Below are 24,803 nucleotides of genomic sequence, written 5' to 3'. Positions count from 1 at the left end.
AGTTCTGTCTTCCAAATATGATTGTACTAGATATACATATTGGATGGGAAGATATCTTTTTAATTTTACTAACAAGGCTTTTGTGCTACACTTTATCAAATGCTTTTGCTATGTCTAGGAAAATAGCTGAGCGTATTTTATTCTCTTCTAGAGATCTCTCTATAATATCTATTATTCGATGTATTTGGTCTCTTGTTGAGTGTTTATTGCGGAATCCAAATTGGTGGGAAGGAATAATTTCTTTGGTCGAGTACAGGTTGTATTCTTACTAGCAATATCTTCTCAAATAATTTAGAAATAATTGGTAGCAACGATATTGGTCTGTATGACTCTAGATTATTAACTGGTTTCCCTGGTTTGGGAATAATAATTAATTCAGATGTTTTCCACATTATTGATAGGTACATATTGCAACCTGAATCCGCATTTATATGGATTGTGAGTTTTATGATGGCCTTTCTAGGTAATTGTTGTAGTATTTCTCCTGTTATAAGTCAAATCCTGGAGCCCTTTTGGGATTGATATTGTTTTTTATTATTTTGGTTACTTCTTTAGGAATAGGATGCTTTATTATTCCTTGATCATTATTGTTCACATCGTATTCAGTACTGTTATCATCATCGTTTTCGGATTGATTATTATTTCCCTATCCGTTTTTTTGGAAGACATTCTCCAAGTATGAAGCGAACATATTTGCTTTTTGTTTTCCGTCACGTGCCCATTTTCCATTTTCTTTTCTAATCGGCGGAATCTGTTGCGTTGGTCTATTTATTCTTTTTGTACATTTCCACAACAAGTAGTCAGTGGTTTGGTCATCTGTCAGATCGCTTAGGTATTGGTTTACTGATTCTTTTTTAATTAAATCTATTTCCCTTCTCAACTGCTGCGTGAGGTTATTTAATACATTTTTATTTTCTGTAGTTCTGTTTTTTGTCATGTTTTCCTGGCTTTTCTTTTTCTTTGCACCAGTTCTCGAATTTCTTTGGGATAATTTTGACCTTTGGCTTTTCTTATAATTTGTTTGGTATTAGTCCGTGCTACTTGTTGTATATGTATTTATGGTTAGTGTTTCTGCTTCTTCATCAAGTTGTTCATAAGTTTTGATTGGTACATTCAGCTCAATTCTGTCACTTAAGTCCTATCTAAAGCTAGCCCAGTCCGTTCTGTTTTGAACAAGTGACAAATTAATTGTTTTCCCGCAGTTATCGTCCATCTTTGAGGTTTTGAGCGCACTATGTCGGAATTGGTTTTTGCGAATAGGATTCTACATGTCTGCTGTCTTGTTTTGTGGTGTGGTTATAGGTTTCCCGTTTGTTCCGTAATTTTTGAAGAGCTATAGCAATGTTGCAACCTCTATTACTAGTTGGGTGAGCACCCTCACAGTGTACTAATTTAGGTTCTTTATTTTGTGGCATTTTACAATCTTTTGTTAGATGTTTCCCGATGCATTTTACGCATCTCGGTTCTCTTCTGCAATAATTTTGTGTATGTCCGTACTCTTGACACCGTTTACATTGTGTAATCAACTTCGGTTTTTTGAAATCTTCTATGGTCACTTTCATGTATAAAATTTCGTTAATTTCATACACTTTTTTTGTATTTTCCTCTTTACGAAAAGTAAGTACAAAAATAGGTAGTGGTGCTTTGTCTTTTCCTCTTAGTAATTGGGTTACGTTTTCTATTTTATATCCCTTATTTTTTAGGTCTTCCTTATGTCTTTAACTTGGCAACTTTGATGTAGTTTTCTTGCAACCTCTTTTAGAGGTCAACATTATAAACAATTTGTTTATAATTATTAGTGGTGGTTAACGTGCCGTTTGAGTCTCTTCTGGTTTACTTCTCTGTTGGTGGGGGTGGGGCTGTACTTCCTTTGGAGAGTTGCTTGCCTTCCCTTTTTTTGCATTTCGGACTCGAATCAATTGGGTTTTTTCTTAGTTTGTCGTCGTCAGTGCAATATTCTATATCTTCATTGTGCTGTGTTTTTTCTTCCTCTATTTTCTTTTGTAGTGTATCTATTTGGATTTTCATTTGTTGGATGATCATGTTTAGATTTTCTCTTTCTTGTTTTCCTGTAACCAGGCGTTGTATAACAGCTGCTCATTTTGACTTCTTACTTGATTCTCAGTAAAGAGCACTTGATTTTGTTGAACAAGTAATACCTCACTTGATGTTGTCGGTTGGGAAAGCATATTCTCTTTTTCTATATTTCAGTACACCCATCTCACACTATGGTTCGAGAGTGCCTGGACTATTCCAGGCCATATATTTTATGAAATATTTAACAGGTTAACTATGTATTTATTTGTCAATATAAAACTTTTGTATCTTATCACAGGAGAATTTTAATTTTGCTAGTAAAAACTTTCAAACTTTAATAACAATCGGTAATAAAATAGATATCTTACCTAATTACTGTAATTATGCCAACAGGTGGAGGAAAGAGCTTAGTTTACCACTTACCAGCTCTTGTAAATAATAATGTTACATTGGTTGTTTCTCCACTTATATCTTTAATTGAAGATCAATTAATGGCATTGCAACAGTTAGGAATAAATGCAAATACTCTAAATTCTGGTTCTTCCAAAGAAGAAAGAAAAAGTATTTATACTGATATGGACTCAAACAATCCAAAACTAAGACTTTTGTATGTAACTCCAGAATGGGTAGCTAAAAGCAAAACGTTCATGACCCATTTGCAAAAGTGTTATGGTAAAGGACATTTGGTTCGTATTGTGATAGGTAAGTTATTAAATTATATTCTAACACCAAAATTACTTTCTTTTTGAAAAACACATAAACCAAAACATTTGTTTTCATTAAGTCACACTATTTAGCAATCAAAACACAAATAAGGGTCTATAAGCTAATTTTCTGGCTGCGGAGCAAAGGCTCCTATTGGCTTGGTGAGGTCTTCCCCAGTGACAAAACCACTTTAACGGTTTCTCAGGTCAGCTGGTCAATTCCTTTTGAATTTCATATTGGCATGATGTTCTATTAGAGGTTGAAGTAGGGGGTTACTGTGTGATTCCAGTCTTTCATAGTGCTTCGTACTATATTGAGTGATCACATCCTGTATGAACGGGATTCTTAGATCTTCATGAAGTGTGAGGTTTGACACATATCAGGGTGCATCAGTTATCGTTCGTAGTATTTTCGATTGGCTTCTTTAAATTATGGTTGTATTTGACTTTCTCGCACATCCCCAAAGTTGGATTCCATACGGCAGATAGGATTTAAGACAGCTTTGTACACAAGGATTTTATTTTCTAGTGTCAGTTTCGATTTCCTACCGACTAGCCAATTTAGATCTTTCATTCTTAGGTCAATTTGTTGTATGTTGACAAGATGTATTCCTAGGTATTTGGTGCTAGAGGATTGAGGAAGTTGGATATTGTTGAGTGAAACTGGGAGACACTGGTCTCTTCTCAAGGTAAAAGTCACTTGGACTGATTTTGTTTCATCCATTTTAATTCTCCACTTGTTTGACCACGTCTAGATTTCATTCAGTTGTTCCTGTAGGATGTTAGATGCTATAATTGAATTTTCGTCGGCTGGAAGGATAGCGAAAAATGTTAAGAACTGATGTTGAATTAAAGCTGAGATGGCATGAGTACGTTAAATAGGAAGAAAAATGGTAAGAGAGTAGTACCTTAAGGCACTGGAAGTTTGGAAAGCTCTAGGAGAGGCAGGAGTTAATATTTTGTGGCAAATGATGAATAGGATATATGATAAAGAAAGGATGCCCAATGCATGGAGTGAGAGTGTAATGGTTTCATTGTATAAAGATAAAGGGAACATTTAGTACTATAAGAACTATAATAGAGGGATACAGTTAATGGCCTCTATAGCGTAGAGTAGGGTTTCCCCTTAGACCATCATTATAAGGGGAAAAGCGAGATTGGAATATTATAGACTGAGAGAAATCAGGATATAACATAAATTAAAGAAGTGCTACTGAATGGATGACTTCTGTCTTATGGTACCTATTCACTAGACAAACTGGTAGTTCTGTACCAGCTGGTACAGGGTTTTATTCTACACTTGTTATCAGGAATAAATGGAAGATGTACAATAAGCCAATTAGTCGTAATACAACTGATTTATAACAGACAGCATCCAAAAAAGGAAACTATGCAATTGCCCACTTTAAACATCTTTTTAAAAAATATATCTTGGTGACTTTAAAATTTGATCTATTTTAGATGAAGTACACTGCTGTTCTACTTGGGGTCATGATTTTCGTCCAGATTATAACCAGTTGGGTTTTTTTAAAGATATGTTTCCAAACGTTCCTCTTTTGGGTTTGACAGCTACAGCCACTATGACTGTTTTACTAGATATACAACAAATGTTATCTTTAGAAGATGCAGTCATAATTACTGCACCTTTTAATAGACCCAATCTATATTACGAGGTATGTATAGGTTATTTTTGAAGTTAATATTACTTTTGCTAGTCATTTTTGAGAAGTACATCATAATGCAGTTAATCTGCATTTTAGAACATTTTATTTTCTAAAGGACACCGCACACATCTTATGGAAAATAAATTGTCACTCAAATGAAATAAAATTTACATGAATAAATTGTCCTCGAAATTTCAATAATTTCATATCATTGCGCCAATTCTTAGTTTTGAATAATAACGGCGTAAATTCTTTGACCGTGGTGAGAAAGCACATAAGTCATTTTGCTTAGTTTTGCAGTAGAAGCGTTTTAAAATTCGCCGGGTACCTCTAATTTCGTTTTATTGCCCACAATTACATGTTATTCACTTTATTTGGTTTTAATTGTTATTTTTATAATTATTCCATGTAAATGTCTCATACTAATACAGAATATTCTCTAAATTTTCCACCACCAATGAAATATGTAAAAAATGAAATACGTGACTTACGTCATTGATACTAAGTTTGTCCATGACTTATGTGTTATTGCACTTACAAAAAAGGGTTATGAAAATAATATTATTACATAAGGTACCTTTATGCCTTTATTTTAGCCTTCACACGTATCTGAATAATAAACACAACATGTGTAAGCTCAGGAGACAATAATGCTATACAAATTATTTATACAAACATGGTCCAACATCATTGGCCCCTCGTTTTGCAGTACATTCGTGCCACATAAAATGTTAATGTTGTTCTGAAGCTATTTTCTTGTGACATTTTTGTAAGTAACTAGTTTTGATGGGAAATAAGCCACAATTATACTAAAAAGATGATTTTATTATTAAATCGGATGCCGTTGTCAAAATACAAAAAAATATTTTTCGTATTTTGACAATGGCATCCGATTTGGACGTCGAAACGTTAATAAAATCATTATTTTAGTAAAATTGGCTTATTTCTCATCAAAACTAGTTAAATACATACAATGTTTTTACTTTCCATTTTCATTTATTACAGTGAGGTTGAATGCCCATAGCTGTCACTTGTAAAAAGCGACTAAAGACTTTAATAAAGGTGGTGCTAGACATTGCTGGAGGTCAAAAGTAAAACATTTCATTCCTGTAACCTTTGAGCTAACAGCTTGCCTTGCTTTTTATTCTGATATGTGAGGTTCCGCAGAGATCGTGTGATTTTCCTTTCCTATTGTTGCAAATATACTTTCTCTGCTCCATCGCTGCATTTCAGTAGAATTTAGCAACTTCTCGCATTTATGGCAGGTATCAGCTTGAGGATTTTTAAATGACAGTTAATTTATGAAATTCAGATCTATAATATGGATACGACACAGGGTTTTGGTATATTTCTTAAGGGAATATATTGCTTGTTTGGGAGCGTGAGTAGTGGCTTTCGTAACTCGGGAAACTCAAAATATGCTTACTCGCTTCTAATTTTTCTTCAGACCACTTGTTTGGTGGAATATTCTTTCCTTGGGCAGAATCAGTCTTTGCTTTCTCAGGTGATGCTTTTTTATAAGCGATAACTGTTATGAAGTTGTACGTTTCATTGGAAGTCACCAGAAATCACTTAAGGCAAACAGAAATATGGCTACATTTTATTCGTAAAGTATATTTGTAGGTTTTTAGGCGAAATTTTTCTTGGTCTGGATCGACTGTACGTGGCCTCTGCGATTTTTTCTCATGCGTGGTAAAAATATTTTTGTTTTGCATTTAGCTCGGCGTAATGCCAGAGGTTGAAATGGTCTTTTCTTTTAAAAAGTTGAGTTGTTTTCTGCAAGTAAACGCGCCTAGTAACATAAGTCAGCGACGAGACGACAAGAGACAACGAACTCCGGCTGGCTCTTTTCACATAAGTCGACTTAAGCGTTTATTCACAACTAAAATCGGTATTTCTCTTCTTCTTCTTCTTCTTCTTCTCGTTGTCCTTATGCCCTATAAGAGCGTCGGACTTTGGTATCACATATCCATCTTTTACCCATTTCTTCCACGCCTTCCGGTCTCCTGCCATTTCCTTCATCTGTTGCACTGTTTTCCCTCTCTTTGTCCCGATTTCCTCGATTTGCTCCATCCACCCCTTTCTAGGTCTGCCCCTTCTTCTTTTCCCCTGTCTTTTGGCATCTGTCACCTTCTTTACTAGTCTGTTCTCGTTCATCCTAGTTATATGTCCAAACCAATTCAGTTTTCTTTTTTCAATTTTTTTTTTCTATTGGTTCCTGGCTTAGCACGTTTCTGATGTTTTCGTTCCTTTCCCTGTCCATCTTCGTCTTTCCAGCTATTTTTCTCAGATGCTTCATTTCTGCTGCATTTATGGCACTTTCATGTCTCTTATTTGTGACCCATGTCTCGCTTGCATATAGAAGAGTTGGTGCTGTGATTGTATTATATACATGTATTTTTGTTTCCTGGCTGATTTCCCGTTTTCCCAGTATCGTATTATTAATCGCATAGTATATTTTCGTAGCTTTCTTTGTCCTATTTGCAATTTCTAGGTCTAGCTTTCCGTCATTTGATATTATCGTTCCCAGGTACTCGTAGGCCGTCACCCTCTCCAATTCTTGTCCTCTACAGAACACTCGTGTTTCACCTCCAATCTCGTGCTCCTGCTGACCTATTTTCATCGTCTTGCATTTGCTGATGTTTATTTCTAATTTCATTTTCTCTATTTTCTCAGTCCATACATCAATTAGTCGTTGCATCTTTCTCGGGTTGTCTGCTATGAGAACGACGTCGTCCGCATACAGTAATCCTTCTATCATAACTGGTGTTAGGTGTGTGTAGCCTATTATTGTTTTTAATTGATTAGTCCTTATTTTCACATTTTTAAATAATTGATCCATAATTATGACGAATAGGAGTGGGCTTAGGCTATCTCCCTGTTTTATTCCCTTGTTCATCCTAAATTCTAGTGATCTGCTACCTCCCATTTGTACTTTTCCCACCACTCTACTGTACGTACTTTTAATTATCTCTAATAGTTTCCTCGGTATTCCCAGCTCCTCCATAGTATTCCACAATACTTTACGGTCTACTGAGTCGAACGCTGCTTTAAGGTCTATGAAGGTTATATATATGTTTGTTCCCCGATCATTATTTTTTTCTATTATATTTCGTAGTATGCTTATGTTGTCAACTGTTTGTCTTTGGGCTCTGAATGCTGTTTGTTCGTCTTCAAGTTTTTCTTCTACCTCTGTTCTTAATCTGCTTTCTATTATTCTCGTATATAGCTTGAACACTGCTGATGAGAGGCATATATCTCTATAGTTTCCACAGTTGGATTCTTCTCCTTTCTTGTGAATTGGGATCAGTAAGTTTTCTTCCCACTCTTTCGGCATTTTGTTTGTTCTCCATGCTTCTCTCATTATTTCCAGCAACCACTTCTTTCCTTCTTTCCCTATCCATTTTATCATTTCGGGATCAATTTTATCTGCTCCGCTCGCTTTTCCTATTTTTATTCTACTTATCGCTTCTTCCAATTCTTCTGTACTTATTTCTTCCATTTGGTTTTCGTCCTCTGCTGTCTGTTCTATGGTTCCCTCTGTCTCTATTTCTTCACTTTCCTCGCCCATATATTTCTCTTCATAATATTCTCTCCACACCTCTAGTATTTCTGTTGTATTTGTCTTTAGTTTGTTGTGTTTGTCTTTTACCCCTCTGAGTTCTTTTCTTTTCTTTCCTCTTAGACTCCTTACTTTATTCCAGAAGCATCTGTTGTTGTCTCTGTAATTTTGGTTTAGGGATTCACCAAACTTCTTCCAACTCTCTTTTTTTCCCTTTCTTATTAGTTCTTTCACTATGTTTCTGTGTTTTTGGTATTCTTTTTTATCTTGATCCTCTCTTGTGCGATTGTATTTTTTCCATGCCTTTTTCTTTTTCCTCACTCCTTCCTGTATATCTGCATTCCACCATTCCGTCTTTTTCTTTAACTTTCCGACTGTTAGATTTCCGCATATCTCTTCTGCCTTATTTATTATTACTTCTTTAAATTTTTCCCATTTTTCCTCCATATCCATTTCTATTTTCTTTCTCTCCTCCATTTTGAACTCCTTATCAGTTTCTTCTTGGTATCTCCTTTTCTTTTGTTCATCTTTTAGCTTTTTTATTGCTATTCTGCTGTATTCTATCTGTTCTTGTTGTACCGGTTTTCGCCATGTCATCTCTGCCATTACCAGTCTGTGATCAGTTCCGATCTCTGCTCTCTGTTCTGTCCAGACTTGTTTTATATTTTGTTTCATTTCTTGGGTGTAGACTACGTAATCTATTATGCTTTTTGCTTCTCTGCCTTCTGCTACAAATGTATATTTATCTTGTAGTAATTGCTGTGTAAACGAGTTTCCTATTAATAGGTCGTTTGTCTGGCAGAATCTGATCATTTTAATTCCATTTCTGTTTAGGATCTCTTCACCATGTCTTCCCATGCACCCAAGTCCTTTGTTTTCATCTTTTCCTATCCTTGCATTCCAATCTCCCATTAACACTATTCTTTCACATTTTTCTCGTATCTCATCTAGGGTATTCTGTAGTTCATTGTAGAAATCTTCCATTTTTTCTTCTTCCGTTCCTTCTGTTGGTGCATATATTTGCACTATGTACCATTCCTCTTCCATTTCTATTTTTATATACATGATTCTCGAGGATATAGGTTTGAAATCTGATATTCTTTTTTCTATTGTCTCTGTGACTAATATGCCTACTCCTTCTTTCGCTCTAAGTTCTTTGTCTACCCCGGAGTAATATATGGTGTAATTTTCTGATATTTTTTCTTTTCCTCTTCCACATTTCTTTGTTTCGCTAATACCTATTATTTGCATTTTAAATTCTTGCATTTCTTGCACTAATTCGCATTCCTTTCCTCTAAGGGATGTTAAATTCCATGTACCAATTTTCAAGTTGTTATTTTCGTTTATTCTAGTTTTTGTGTCTTGTTTCATTTCCACATCAATCATGCTAGCTGTTTTTTCAATGACCTTTTTCTTTTGTCCATTTTCTTGTTGATTATCCTCTCCTTCTGTATGTTTTTCTTTTTTTTCTTTATCCGAATTCCATTCCGTTGTCTTTGCGTTGTCGTCATCGTCTTTACTACCGCTCGTTTGTTGTTTCCTTAGTTTTTTGGAGCAGATTTCTCAATTTTTTCGTTTACTCTATTCCATCTCCACTCCTCCCCGTTTATTGTAACTTTATTGTATCCTATTTTTACTTCTTTTCCCTTTTCTTTTTCGTCTTTAGCAAATTCTCGGAGCTGTTTTTGTATTTTCCTCTCTTGTTTCGTCATGTCATTGTTTAGGAAGATTTTTTGATTTCTTATGTTTTTTAGTTTATATTTGTTTTCCATGACTGTTCGCTTGTCTTCACCATTATATAATTGGATGAGATAGTGAGATTCTCCTATTTTTATTACAGTTCTGACGTTTATTTCTAGCTGTAGATTGGTTTTTAAAAAGTTCTGCATGGCTATTTTGAGGTCTGCTTGGTTTCTTGTATCAATATTCAGGCCGGTTATGACAATATTATTTTTCCTTTTTTCTTTATCGATCCATTCCATATTCTGTTTTATTTGTGTTAATTCTGCTTTTATATCTTTATTTTCTTTTCTGAGTTCCTCGTTCTCTTCTTTTAACTTTTTCATTTCCATTGCATATGATTGTTGGTCTTCTCTTATTAATTTCATCTCATCTTTTATTTCTGTTTTCATCTCTTGCATCAGATATAATATTTTCTCGAGTTTTTCATCACTTGTAATGGTGGATGTTCGATGCGTTTTCTTACTGTTTTGAAATATCTCGAAGTTTTCAGCCGGTCTTTTATTGTTCTGTTCATCTGTATAGTCGTTTGAGCTCATGGTTTTCTCGAGAAATTCCTTGCAGATCTTGGGCAATTATTGGGCGTCTCAGAGAACCCGCCGAGAAGCTACTCAGTCCACCCCCCGACCAGTTACCTAAGCTGCCCTTCTATATACCCGTTAATCTACTCCCTTCGTTTAGGAAATTTCCTTATCTTTAGTGAAAATATTTGTTTTTATTTTCTTTAAAATTTTCTGATGCCGCCTCTGTCTCGTATAATTAAGTTTTAATTGTTCAATTACCAAGAGCTCTGTTAAATATCTGTTTCTAGTTCCTTATCTCCTAATTTAATTAGCAAAAAGTTTATGGAAAATGATGATAGTCAAGCTTTGTTTAGCTTTAGATTTTAGTAATTTATAATATAATAAGAATAGGCATGCAAATGACTTACAGTTTTTACTGCCTTTTCGTCCACTGATGCACTGCACTTATGATTTCACTATTAAAATGTTTCCAAGTTTAAAATTTTTAGTTGTATTATTAAAAACTATCTTTTGTCAGGAGCTGCTATCACACCGTGTTTGTTACCTTCTTGCCAGGACCGGTTTTTTTCTCATATTCTCATCAAAACTAGTTAAATACATACAATGTTTTTACTTTCCATTTTCATTTATTACAGTGAGGTTGAATGCCCATAGCTGTCACTTGTAAAAAGCGACTAAAGACTTTAATAAAGGTGGTGCTAGACATTGCTGGAGGTCAAAAGTAAAACATTTCATTCCTGTAACCTTTGAGCTAACAGCTTGCCTTGCTTTTTATTCTGATATGTGAGGTTCCGCAGAGATCGTGTGATTTTCCTTTCCTATTGTTGCAAATATACTTTCTCTGCTCCATCGCTGCATTTCAGTAGAATTTAGCAACTTCTCGCATTTATGGCAGGTATCAGCTTGAGGATTTTTAAATGACAGTTAATTTATGAAATTCAGATCTATAATATGGATACGACACAGGGTTTTGGTATATTTCTTAAGGGAATATATTGCTTGTTTGGGAGCGTGAGTAGTGGCTTTCGTAACTCGGGAAACTCAAAATATGCTTACTCGCTTCTAATTTTTCTTCAGACCACTTGTTTGGTGGAATATTCTTTCCTTGGGCAGAATCAGTCTTTGCTTTCTCAGGTGATGCTTTTTTATAAGCGATAACTGTTATGAAGTTGTACGTTTCATTGGAAGTCACCAGAAATCACTTAAGGCAAACAGAAATATGGCTACATTTTATTCGTAAAGTATATTTGTAGGTTTTTAGGCGAAATTTTTCTTGGTCTGGATCGACTGTACGTGGCCTCTGCGATTTTTTCTCATGCGTGGTAAAAATATTTTTGTTTTGCATTTAGCTCGGCGTAATGCCAGAGGTTGAAATGGTCTTTTCTTTTAAAAAGTTAAGTTGTTTTCTGCAAGTAAACGCGCCTAGTAACATAAGTCAGCGACGAGACGACAAGAGACAACGAACTCCGGCTGGCTCTTTTCACATAAGTCGACTTAAGCGTTTATTCACAACTAAAATCGGTATTTCTCAATATAGTTATTATGCACACTTCGCAATAACTGACGTAAAAATGCATAGAAGACTTAAGTTCTTGGAGCCGATGGTAGTATTACAAATCCCCTACATATTTTGATGAAAAAAATTCCGAATTATTGACTTATGTGCTTATTCACCTCAGTCACGGAATTGATGTAAATAAATCTAAAATCAAATGGGATTGTACTTGTGTCAAAGAGACAGAAAAGATTTTGTAATTCGGTACTCCATAAATCATTCTGAGGCATTATGGAAGAGGCTAACTCCGCCTAGGACGGTCCCAAGCCCGGCTGAAAAAGGAGGAGGGTTGTGCGTAGGGCTAGCAACCCTACCACGTAAAGAACACAATCGCTAAAGAAACATCTACTGTTGGCCTCGGAAACAGGTCGGATAAAACGATGAACACAGCGAGAAAAATGGACACGAGAAAAATGGATACGAGGAAAACAAAATATATAGGATGTTGGAATGTCCGCACGATGAGAGAGATATAACAAGAGCATTGCAAATAGCAAGTGAAGTTAAGAGATACAAAATCCATATCCTAGGGCTAAGTGAAATAAAATGGGAGGAAAAAGGTAAATATAAATTAAGCTCTGGAGAAACGATTTTGTACTCTGGCAAAGAAGGAAACGAATCAAACTATGAGAGTGGTGTAGGATTTATGCTAGATAGAGAAGCTACTGACGCGTTACTAGAATGGGAAGGAATATCAGGTAGAATAATCTATGCACGATTCAATACAAGATTTCAGAACACAACTATATATATTTTCTCCCATAAGAGAATACACAAAACAACATGGACATCCCCTGACGGAAAGACACAAAATCAGATCGATCATATTGGTATAGCAAAAAGATGGAGAAGCTCATTATTAGATGTAAGATCGCAGAGGGGAGCAGATGCATCAACAGACCACACACTAGTACGAGCAAAACTGAAAATCAGACTAACTGCCAAAAAGAAGCACAAGGATAACAATAGGATCAGATACAACACGCAATGGCTTGACAATGAAGAAACAAGAAAAAGATACCAGGATGAATTCGACAACAATGTAGGAAGAAAAGAAGTAGTTAACGAAAATATGGAAGAATCCTGGACAAACTTAAAAACAGCTATCAAAGATACAGCCGAATACGTCCTTGGCAAAAAACTCAGGAACAATAAACCATGGATTTCAAAGGATACTTGGGACAAGATTGTACAAAGAAGAGAAATTAAACAGAAAATATTAACAACAAAGGAAGATAGAAAAAACGAACTAAAAGAGGAATACAAGAGAAAAGACATTGAAGTTTTGAAGAGTTCAAGAAAAGACAAAAGAACATACTACGATAAGTTAGCAACAGAAGCCGAACAAGCTGCAGCAACTAATGATATGAGGAAACTTTATGAAAACACAAAGAAACTCGCCAGGAAATGGACACCACATAACACAGATATTAGAGATAAAGATAATCAAATACTAACAGCAGAAAAAGATATAGCAAGACGATGGATGGAGTATTTCACTGACTTGTTTAACCACAATGTGAATTCATTAGAAAATATTGAGAAAGAAGAAAACCCGGAACCGTTAGATATTGATGTCTCCAACTTCAGCCGAGAGGAAATAACAGAGAGTATAAAACAACTCAAAAAGGGAAAGGCAGCAGGTCCAGATGATATTGTAGGTGAGCTGTTTAAAGTAAACACTGAAAAAATGATACATTTACTGTATAAACTATTTGAAAATATATGGAGTCAAGAGAAAATTCCCAAAGGATGGACAGAAAGCATTATAATCACTATTCCGAAAAAAGGTGACACCTCAAAGTGCGAGAACTGGAGACCTATAACCCTCTTATGTGTTGCGACCAAAATAATGACCCGTATCATGCTTAATAGAATGAAAAATAAAATAGACCAAAAATTAAGACCAAATCAAGCTGGCTTCCGAGCAAATAAGTCATGTATAGGCCAGATCTGCACTCTCAGAATGATCATCGAGCAGTCAGTGGAATGGCAAAGTAAACTATATCTAAACTTCATTGACTTTAGAAAGGCGTTCGATATCCTACATAGAGAAAAATTGTGGGAAATAGTAGAGAGTTATGGGATACCGGACAAATTCTTAAGAATGATGAAGTTGTTTTATGAAAACACCACAGCAAAAGTATTACACGACGGGAATTTAACAGAACCAATCGACATTAACAGCGGTGTAAAGCAGGGTTGTTGCAGGGATGTTAAGGGATAGTGATGCGTAAGATATAGCCTCTCCTGTTCAAATGTCAACCTCACCTGCTCGTATGGTGATCTAGATCATGGTCATCTGGTACATCCTGCTAGACAACTAACGAGGCTCTGACGTCCGAGTGTTTGCCGGGATAAGCAATCCACCATTTACTAGCCAACGGCTTCGGCCGGACGAGCTGGTAAATGGAAGGGCACTCTGTTGTCCTGAGACTGGGAAACTGGTCTCAGAGGCGGAAGAACCAAGAAAGTTGTCAACGGCATCAGAATGCAGAAGGCAACGAGAAACCACTGCATTAAAGGTCCCTGATGACATCTCTAGTAAAGCTATCATGGCAAATCCAACTAAAGTGGAAATAGTTACTAATCATGGAATACGGAAGCCAAGATTCGGCAGGGGAGGTGATCCACCTTTAGACCACAGGGCCTCCCAGGTCGTAACCCAGCGAAACCCCTGTGACAGATCTGGAAAAGTGTCTCTAAGAACAGCAGAGTTGAGTATTAAAATATGTACCTGGAATGTGAAGACAATGTATCAGGCTGGAAAAATGCATAATACCATTCAAGAAATGACCAGACTCGGAATCGGTATAATGGGCATAAGCGAAATGAGGTGGCCAAATAGTGGTGCTTGTATTGTTGACAACCATATGGTATACCACTCAGGAAATGACGATGGTCAACATATATATGGGGTTGGAATAATCGTGTCTCCCCAATTACGTCAATATGTTACAAATGTTATACCTATTTCTGAAAGATTAATAATAATCCAACTGAATACTAGCCCCGTCAAATTAAATATATTATAAGTGTGTGTGCCCCCACGAGCGATAAACCAGAAGAAGTTCTAGAGCAATTCTATGAGTTGTTGATAAAGTCACTTAAACGACTTAAAAAAGAAGATATTATAACTATTATTATGGGTGACTTCAATGCGAAAATTGGTAAAGGGAGAAGCGGTGAATTCATAGGTGATTTTGGTCTAGGACAGAGAAATGAAAGGGGAGACAGATTAAAACTGTTTGTAGAAGAAGAAGAATTTGCAATACTGAACACATTCTTCAAACTACCACCAAGACGCTTGTACACCTGGGTCTCCCCGCAAGATCAACCAGGAAACGTAATACGGAATCAAATGACTACATAATGGTGAACAAGAGATTCCGTAATGGATGCCTATCGGTTAAGGGTTACCCCGGTGCTGACGTATCATCAGATCATGTTCCTGTTGTTGGTAAATTTAGGTTTAGATTCAAGAAGGTTGCAAATAATAACAGCAACAAAAAGTGCGATATGAGAATACTAAAAGATAAGAAAACAAAAGAGACAGTCGCACAGATTCTTTCAGAGAAACTAATAAATATGGAGCAAACATATAATGCCGAAGAATCACTCCAAAATATATGTGAAACCTTTAACAGCATCAGAGAAGAACATCTAATAGAAAAGAAAGAGATGAGAAAGAGTTGGATGAACGACAATATACTACAACTTATGGAAGAAAGAAGAAAATCAAAAAACAACAAAATAATGTACAACACGATTCAGAGACAAATAAGAACTGAAATAAGAAAGGCCAAAGAAAATTGGTTAAAATCACAATGTGAAGAGATAGAGTCGTTAGAGCAAAAACATGATACGTTTAACATGCATAAAAAGGTGAAACAAGCAGCTGGTCTTCAGAAATCCAACACAGCTAGCAAATTGCGAGACCAACAGGGGAATATCATCACAGACAGAAATCAAGAAATCTGCATATGGACAAAATACATACAGGAACTCTTTGATGATACTAGATCCGAACAACCTCCATCCTACATATGTGATGACCACTTACCAATCACATCAGATGAAGTGGAAAGAGCAATATCACAACTAAAAGATGGCAAAGCTCCTGGACCTGACAATGCATATGCTGAACTCATAAAACTATAATTTAACACCGACGGTACTCAACGTCTAACCAAAATATTTAACGACATATATTTAAGCGACGTTTGTTGCTTTACCAAAGAAAACAAAGTCCGTATCCTGCAGTGATTTCCGAACCGTCAGCTTAATGAGCCATATTTTAAAACTATTTCTAAAAATTATACACCAAAGGATATATAGACTGTGCGAAGAAAAAATCAGCCGAACACAGTTTGGTTTTCGAAATGCAGTGGGTACAAGAGAGACTCTATTTAGTATACAAGTGCTATTTCAACGATGTAGAGACGTAAATTGCGATATTTATGCATGTTTCATTGATTACCATAAAGCGTTCGATACAGTAAAGCACGACAAGCTGATGGAGATATTAACCAATATTGGAATTAACACCTGTGATTTAAGGATTATCAGCAATCTGTACTGGAATCAAACATCCTCTATCCGGACAGAGGCAGGAGAATCCGACGATATCAAAATCAAACGTGGGGTCCGTCAGGGATGTATACTATCCTCCCTGCTGTTTAACATCTACTCTGAGGAAATATTTCAAGAAGCAGTGGATGATGTTGAAGCCGGAATTCGAATTAACGGAGAATGTATCAATAACATAAGATACGCAGACGACACTGTGGTATTCGCTGACAGTTCTGAAGCCCTACAGGAATTAGGCTACGGCTCCACGGGCTGGAAATCGACGCTAGCAGTAGCCGCAAAACGAACTTAAGGTTCCGCAGAACGGAATAGGAATAGCCGAACTGAACCGACTACGCACAAGTCCTGTAGTCGGTACAGTTCGGCTATTCCTATTCCGTTCTGCGGAACCTTAAGTTCGTTTTGCGGCTACTGCTAGCGTCAATTTCCAGCCCGTGGAGCCGTAGCCTTAATGAACAGAATCGCGGGGGTCAGTCAGAGATACGGACTTTCACTAAACACTAAGAAAACAAAATGTATGATTATCTCTAAGAACAAACAGCAATTTGGACGAATCAGTGTAAATGGTTAACAAATAGAAAGAGTAAAGACATATACCTACCTTGGTACGAACGTCAATGAAAGTTGGGACCATTCTATAGAAATCAAATGTAGGATAGAGAAAGCAAGATCTGCATTTCAAAAAATGGCAAAGTTGTTCAAATGTCATGATTTGTCGATACCCATAAAAGTCAGATTACTACGATGTTATATCTTCCCTATACTGTTGTACGGAGTTGAGTCGTGGACTCTCACAGACGCCACCTGCAAGAAAATGGAGGCTTTTGAGATGTGGCTTTATCGTCGAATCCTGAAGATATCTTATACCGACCACATTACTAATGAGGGTGTTTTGCTGAGAATGCAAAAAGAAAAAGAGCTGTTAATCAAAATAAAAACAGCCAAAATCGAATACCTCGGTCACACCATGAGGAACAGTGAAAGATATGGACTGCTGCAACTGGTCTTACAGGGAAAAGTAGAGGGAAAGCGAGGACCAGGAAGGCGAAGGATTTCGTGGCTGAAAAATCTACGTACGTGGTTCAACACAACCACTACAAATCTTTTCAGAGCAGCAGTGTGCAAAGTACAGATTGCCATGATGGTCGCCAACATCCGAAACGGATAGGCACTACAAGAAGAAGAAGAAAGCAGGGTTGTATACTGTCTCATACTCTGTTTATTATTGTCATGGACTGGCTTATGAGAAAAAGCAGCAACGGTAAAACTGGGATACACTGGAATACCTTTGAACAATTAGAAGATCTTGAATACGCAGATGATGTATGCCTACTTTCAGCAAAGAGACAGAGCATGCATAAGAAAAGTGAGAAATTAGCCAAAGAAGGTAAAAAAGTGGGTATGGAGATAAACATGAATAAAACTGAATTAATGAAGATTAACACACCGAGAGAAATGGGCATACATATAGAAAACAAAGAGCTGAAATCAGTGGAAAGAGTTAATTACCTAGGAAGTATACTGAACACGACAGGAGGAGCAGAGGAGAATATCCAGACACGAATTGGCAAAGCACAGACAGCATATATATATGTTAACTAATATATGGAAATCTAATGAGACAAGTGCGAAACAATCATCGGAGACGATCAGTTTGGATTCAGAGCCGGCATGGGAACGAGAGAATCCCTCTTCAATTTACTAGTTCTCGCGCAAGAATGCTACGACCAACAGAAACATATATTTATATGCTTTACAGACTTCGAAAAAGCATTTGATAGAGTAAGACACGACCTAATATTAGAACGTTTGCAAGAAGTCGGTTTAGATGGAAAAGACATCAATTTACTGAAGAACTTGTACTGGAACCAAAACGCCAGAGTTAGGATTGAGGGTTTCACATCCGCAGAAGTAGAAATTAGGAGGGGAGTTAGACAGGGATGTGTTCTGTCGCCTCTGCTATTTAATCTTTACTCCGAGTTTCTATTTAAAGAGGCACTGGAGGACTCCAAGGATGGAGTCAAGGTGAATGGCGTAAATATCAACAACATCAGATACGCAGATGAGACGGTGTTGATCGCGGATTCCGACTTGGGTCTACAACGACTCATCGACAAGACCAACTCGACCTGTGAGCAGTTTGGTATGAAAATAAACATTAAAAAACCAAAGTGATGTCAATCCGAAAAACCCAAAACGTACCTCAACCTTGCACAATTAAATGGGCAAATTTTAGAACAAGTCAATAGATTTAAGTACTTGGGATGTTGGATCGATATCAGCTTAAATCCTGATCTGGAAATAAGATCGAGAATAGAACAGGCCAGAAAATCTTTCGAAAAAATAAAAAAACTGCTTTGTGATTCTCGAATAAATCTCGAAATTCGACTACGTTTATCCAAATGCTACGTCTGGTCGACTCTTCTCTATGCAGTTGAGACATGGACCCTTAAAACATCAACCATAAATAAGTTAGAGGCCTTTGAAATGTGGATCTACCGGAGAATTCTTAAAATTTCGTGGACATCGCATACCTCAAACGAAGAAGTGCTGCATAGAATGGGCAAGGCAAGAGAACTTTTCAACGCAGTGAAAGTCAGAAAAGCATCATACCTGGGCCACATACTGAGAAATAATAAGTACCAATATGCTCAACTTTAGTGAAAGGAAAGATCGAGGAAAGGAGAGGACTAGGAAGGAAAAGACTATCGTGGCTCAGAAATATCCGACAATGGACAGGGCTAAATTTTGAACAGCTAATAAGAACAGCTGAAGACAGAGAAGAGTTTGCAATTGTAGTAGCCAACCTCCATTGAGGAGACGGTACTTTAAGAAGAAGAAGAATAAGATAAAACTGGACACCAAAGTAAAAATCTTCAATAGCAATGTAAAGGCAGTACTATTATACGGATCACAAACTTGGAGAATAACAAAACACAACACTGGAAATATTCAATCCTTCATCAATAAATGCTTACGAAAAATTCTAAGAATATTTTGGCCCAACAGAATTACAAACTCAGACTTATGGAAAAAAACGAAGCAAGAACCAATACATAAAGAAATAAGAAAGAGAAGATGGAAATGGGTGCGCCATACTCTGCAGAAACCAGACACAGACATAACAAAACAAGCATTGGAATTCCAACCTCCAGGAAAACGGAAACAGGGGAGGCCGATAAATACATGGAAGAAAACAATTATTAAAGAAGCAGAAAACGTCGGCCTAACCTGGAAAGATGTTAGAGAAAAAGCACAAGATCGACAAAAATGGAGAATGACAGTAGATGCCCTATGTTCCAGTGGGAACGAAGAGGATAAGTAAGTAAGGGCAGAGGCTTACTCTTATCTTATTATAATAGATAATAAAGTAGGTATAATTTGGTCAGTCGTACTACCTCTAATCGGCTTATTCACGCTGAGTAAGCTCTTTTCAATAGCCTCTGGACTAATAGTATTTATGGATGTTATTAATTAAAATTCAGAGTTGGCGCAATGATATAAAATGATTGTAATTTCGAGACCAATCTATTCATGTAAATTTCATTTCATTTGAGTGGAATTATATTTTCCATAAGATGTATGCGGTGTCCTTTATAGACATAAGCAACATTAACCTAATCTTAAAATCAATTGTAGGTCATAAATAAACCACCCGAAAAGTTAAATTGTGAGAATCTCATAGCAAAGTTGCTTGGAAAAAAATATAAAGACCAATCTGGCATTATTTATGTATCCACTATAAAAGAATCTGAGGAATTGAGCGAAGCATTAAAAAAAAAGGGACTTAAGGCCAAATTTTACCATGCCCAAATGCAACCTGAACATAAAAAAATTGTCCATGAACGATGGATGAAGAATAAATATCAAGTGATCGTAGCAACTATTGCTTTTGGAATGGGAATTGGTAAGTTTGGATATTATTTTTATTTATTTATTTTTTACAAATTAAGAGAAAATAACAGCCAGAAATTTACCGACTCATTTAGTGTTCGTTGACTTAGAGAAGGCCTATGATACAGTACCCTTAAAAAGTGTTTGAAATATTGACGAAGGCAGGCCTAAGTAATGCATACATCAACGATGTAGCGAACATGTACATAAATGCAGGAAGTTCCGTTAAAATGGAAAATAAAATTTCAAACGCATTTTCTGTCACCAAAGGTTAATACACAGTTGTTCTTTGTTCCCAACTCTATTCAAAATCTATATTCAGGAAGCATTAAATAACTGGAGAAGAAAATGCACAGAAATGGGAATAGAACTTGGAAGCAAGTACATGGAAGACATCGATTATACGATTCGAAAGTTAACCGAACAATACGAAAATTGGGGACTCACAATCAATATGAACAAAACAGAATATCGTAGAAGAAAGGGCGAAGAAAGAGACCCACGGTTATTGGCTAGAGATTTAAAAAATGCGAAGAATTTAAATACCTAGGGACAATCATAGCGAAGGAAGGGACATCCGGCAGAAAATATAACAGGGCCGAAATATGATACAAACACTAAACTCGTTACTTTGGTCTCCTAAAATTAATTTACAAACCAAAATCACAATCTACAAGTCGGTTGTAGTACCAAATTTTGACGTACGGATCTGAATGTTGGCAAATGACAATTAAAGAAGAAAAAACTGGTAGTAGAAATGGACTATATAAGAGCGTGTCGGATACCCAGACTTGATCCCAAATGAAGAAATAAGAAGAAGAAGAACAGGACCTTTCTGTGGCCTTGAATGACCTTGAACTTGTCCGACCTTAACCGGTTTCCCCCATCATATTTTGCACCAGCTTTGGTATAGAATATCTACTTATATTTTTTTTGTTTTTATGTTGATGGATTTATCCCACCGTACCGGGTTCAATTTTCGTATGCAGCCTCTTGTTTGTCCTAGTTTATTTTTTATATTTTCTTCCGTTGTTCCTTTGATTAGTTTTTATACTACTTTCATAGGAAATAATATCACAAGATTTTTATTTTTGTGTTCAACATACACAAAGAATAGTGCCTTATCGTAAGCCTTATACTGGTTTTGTGGAGTCCATAATTAAGGTTTGTTACTATCCATTTACACTTACTAACGAAGACCAAATCTGCAAATAACAAACTCAAAAAATAACAAAATTGGAACCACTTTAATCTCGACTTGTGAATAATATCCGAACGCGTCTTGTCTGTCGGTTCGAAACTATAGTTCAACCTTATTTTTGATGATAAATTAAGTTATCAGTTAATAAATTAAGTAAATATAAAAGTAAGTTAAACAGTTGAAGGTGCATAATGAATGTTGTTTTTCAGACAAGCCTGATGTTCGCTTTGTGATTCATTACTCTGTTCCTAAAAGTATGGAAGGTCTTTATCAGGAAAGTGGAAGAGCTGGTAGAGATGGACAAAAATCAGACTGTATAGTTATGTTTACTCTAGCAGATTATCTTAGGAATGTTGCTATGGCCTCGTCAAAAACGGAAGAAAAAAATTCGATTCCAATTTTGGAATACTGTCTAGAATTAACTAAGTAAGTATGAAATAAAGTTTATAAATACCCTTAATCAATTATATAGTCGAACCCGCTTATTGGAATAGCCTTCGTGCCAAGCAAAAGTAATCCTATAACCGGGATATTCTAATAACCGATCACTAGTGGCTAGTAGAAACGTTTCGGTACCTCAAATTTCTATTCCTTAGATTTTCCCCTGTGAATAACTTTACCTGTGAATTACCCATTATCCATCAAAAGAGTAGCATTGATAAACATTCCTTCTATTTCTCGTAGCACTACAACTCATGGTAGGTTTTATCCCCAATGCTCTTAAATGTGACCATATGTTCTCACTCCATCGCATTCTGGGACTTCCTCCCAGATTAACTTTGTAAGGCGGTTATTAGTTCGCTTATGGACACACTATACAATAAACCCCTAGTTCTAGTTTTTATCGATTTTCATAAAGCCTTTGACACAGTTGAACTTAGCAAAATATTACAGGCGCTTAAAGAATGCAGGCTAGATTATAGGTATACAAAATTATTACACAAAATATACTTACAGGCAACAACCACTTTCAAATTACATACTAACAGTAATCGCATAAAAATAGAACGGGGGGGGGGGTTAGACAAGGAGACCCAATGTCACCTAAACTTTTTAATACGGTCTTAGAACATGCTTTCAAGAGTTTGGATTGGATGACAAAGGGAATAAAAATAGATGGAGAATACCTAAACAACTTACGTTTCGCCGATGATATAGTCATAGTAGCTGAGGATCTAGGTATGGCAAGAGAGATGGTACAAGAACTCGTTGTAGCTACAGAAAATGTAGGTTTAAATATAAACATCTCAAAAACAAAAATAATGACAAATTTGGTACCCAACCAGAACATCAGTATTGGTGGGAAGGAAATAGAACTCGTAGATAGATATAAATACCTGGGACATGAAATTACGATTGGCAGGGATAACCAGACTCATGAGCTGAAGAGAAGAATCGGTCTTGGGTGGGCAGCATTTGGAAAACTGAGAGAAACTGTAAAAAGTGAGTTACCCACATGTCTAAAGAGAAAGGTATTCGATCAGTGCGTCCTCCCAGTCTTGACGTACGGATCAGAAACACTTACCTTAACTAAAGCCTCGGCTACCAAACTAAGAGTCACGCAGAGAAGAATGGAGCGGTCAATGTTAGGAATAACTCTGCGAGACAAAATCAGAAACGAAGAAATCAGGAGAAGAACAAAGGTGACTGACGTCATCGAGAGGATAGCCAGGTTGAAGTGGAGATGGGCAGGACACGTAGCCAGAATGACAGATGGGCGATGGGCGAAGAGGTTATTGGAATGGAGGCCAAGAGAAGCGTCGGTCGACCGCCTACAACATGGACTGACGACTTGAGAAAGGTAAATAAAAACTGGATGAGAGCGGCGCAGGATAGATGGGGTTGGAAACGAGGGGAGGAGGCCTATGTTCAGCAGTGGACTTTTGAGGCTGGATGATGATGATTATGGACACATCGAGCCCATCTTAGACGTACGGATTTAATCTCTTGGACCACGTCGCTAGCTGTTTAACTTCGAGATTTGTTCTCAATCGTTATTGGTTAGTTTTCGGGCCGTGATAGGATCCGAAGATCGTTCTTAGGATTCCTCTCTCAAAACATCTGAGTTTTCTTTCCATCGTTTTTGTCAGCATCCACGTCTCGCATCCATACATGAGCACCGGTGTAATCTCTGTTTTATAGCCCCTGATTTTTTATGTTCTTGTTAGGCTCTTGGATTTCAGTGTTATGGAGGCTATACATACATTTTTGTTTGCTGCCTGAATTCTCTTTTTTATCTCTTCCGTGATATACTAATATGAAATGCGGTGATTGTCGCTCCGAAATGTTTCAAACTTTTCAGTCTTTCAAAGTTATATGCATCTAATGTTACATTTCGCCCTATTATGTCTCCTCTTTTTTGTCTACGCACATATACTAGGTTTTCTCTTCATTTGCCCCTAATAGCACAAGGACGTCCAATGAACGTCCATAGGACGTCCTTCACGGACTTTGAGAACGTCCCTCGGGCGTCCGTTTTAGTCCGAGGAACGTTCTTTAGACGTCATATTTTGGTCCAAATGTCGCGCTACCGTACGTCCAACGGACATCAATTGGACTTTATTCGGACGTACTAGTTTGGTCCAAATGTAACGCTGCCAAACGTCCAAAGGACGTCCTAGTTTGGTCCAAATATCGTGCTGTCAAACGTTCAACGGACGTTCACCTAACGTCCTGAGGGGACGTTCGGTGGACGTCAATTGGACCTTTATCGGACGTCCTAGATTGGTCCAAACGTCGCTATGCCAAACGTCCAACGGATGTCCTGAGAGGACGTCCGACTCATTAAAACAGAATCATTCAACTTTTATTTAATTTTTTTATATCACCATCTGTCCTCTCTTTAGATATTTCATTATTCCTTGTTCTATTTCCTTCTTCGAGGTAGCACTGGTTTTTGGGGTTTTCACGCAGCATTTAAAAACAAAATTAATGAACATTCAAAAATTGAACAAATTAATTTCAGATTTAGTTGATCATATTTTGTTCTGAATAAAATCATTCAAAAGCATAACTTTAACAACGGGAATTTCAAGTTGCCAATACTTTGATCCCTCCATATAAAATACTTTATGCTACTACCACAGCATAATAAATCTAAGATTAGGGCCGGTACCTTCTGTCCCGATTAAACCTCGGTTAGCTAGTACCGGCCCTTAAGCGTCGTTTAAACACAACGATAAGTCACAGCAACTAGTTGTGATGACAAGTTGAAACACTGTTTAGACGCTGCGATTCAATGCGATACCACCTTCAACTCAACTCCAACTTTGATAAGTTGTGCGATGCACAGTTTACACACAATGATAAGTTGCAACAACTCGATTGACCTT

The 24,803-nt window shown here is 36.7% G+C and overlaps 1 protein-coding gene across 3 annotated transcripts in view; it reads left to right on the top strand.

Moving 5' to 3' along the window:
* The window catches only part of LOC126878680 (ATP-dependent DNA helicase Q1-like), a 74,922-nt gene that overhangs the window by 43,184 nt on the left and 6,935 nt on the right, over positions 1–24,803 (top strand). For all 3 annotated transcript variants that reach the window (XM_050641534.1, XM_050641533.1, XM_050641535.1), the window contains 4 exons: positions 2,431–2,739; positions 4,203–4,414; positions 20,016–20,283; positions 21,681–21,897. In XM_050641534.1, the coding sequence (XP_050497491.1) occupies positions 2,431–2,739; positions 4,203–4,414; positions 20,016–20,283; positions 21,681–21,897 (1,006 nt within the window). The remainder of the gene's footprint in view (positions 1–2,430; positions 2,740–4,202; positions 4,415–20,015; positions 20,284–21,680; positions 21,898–24,803) is intronic.

This window comes from Diabrotica virgifera, chromosome 10 (genome assembly GCF_917563875.1).
Source record: "Diabrotica virgifera virgifera chromosome 10, PGI_DIABVI_V3a".
Classification (NCBI taxonomy): Eukaryota; Metazoa; Arthropoda; class Insecta; order Coleoptera; family Chrysomelidae; genus Diabrotica; species Diabrotica virgifera.
Note: the sequence above shows the minus strand (reverse complement) of the source record. Positions and strands in the feature narration are given on the sequence as shown.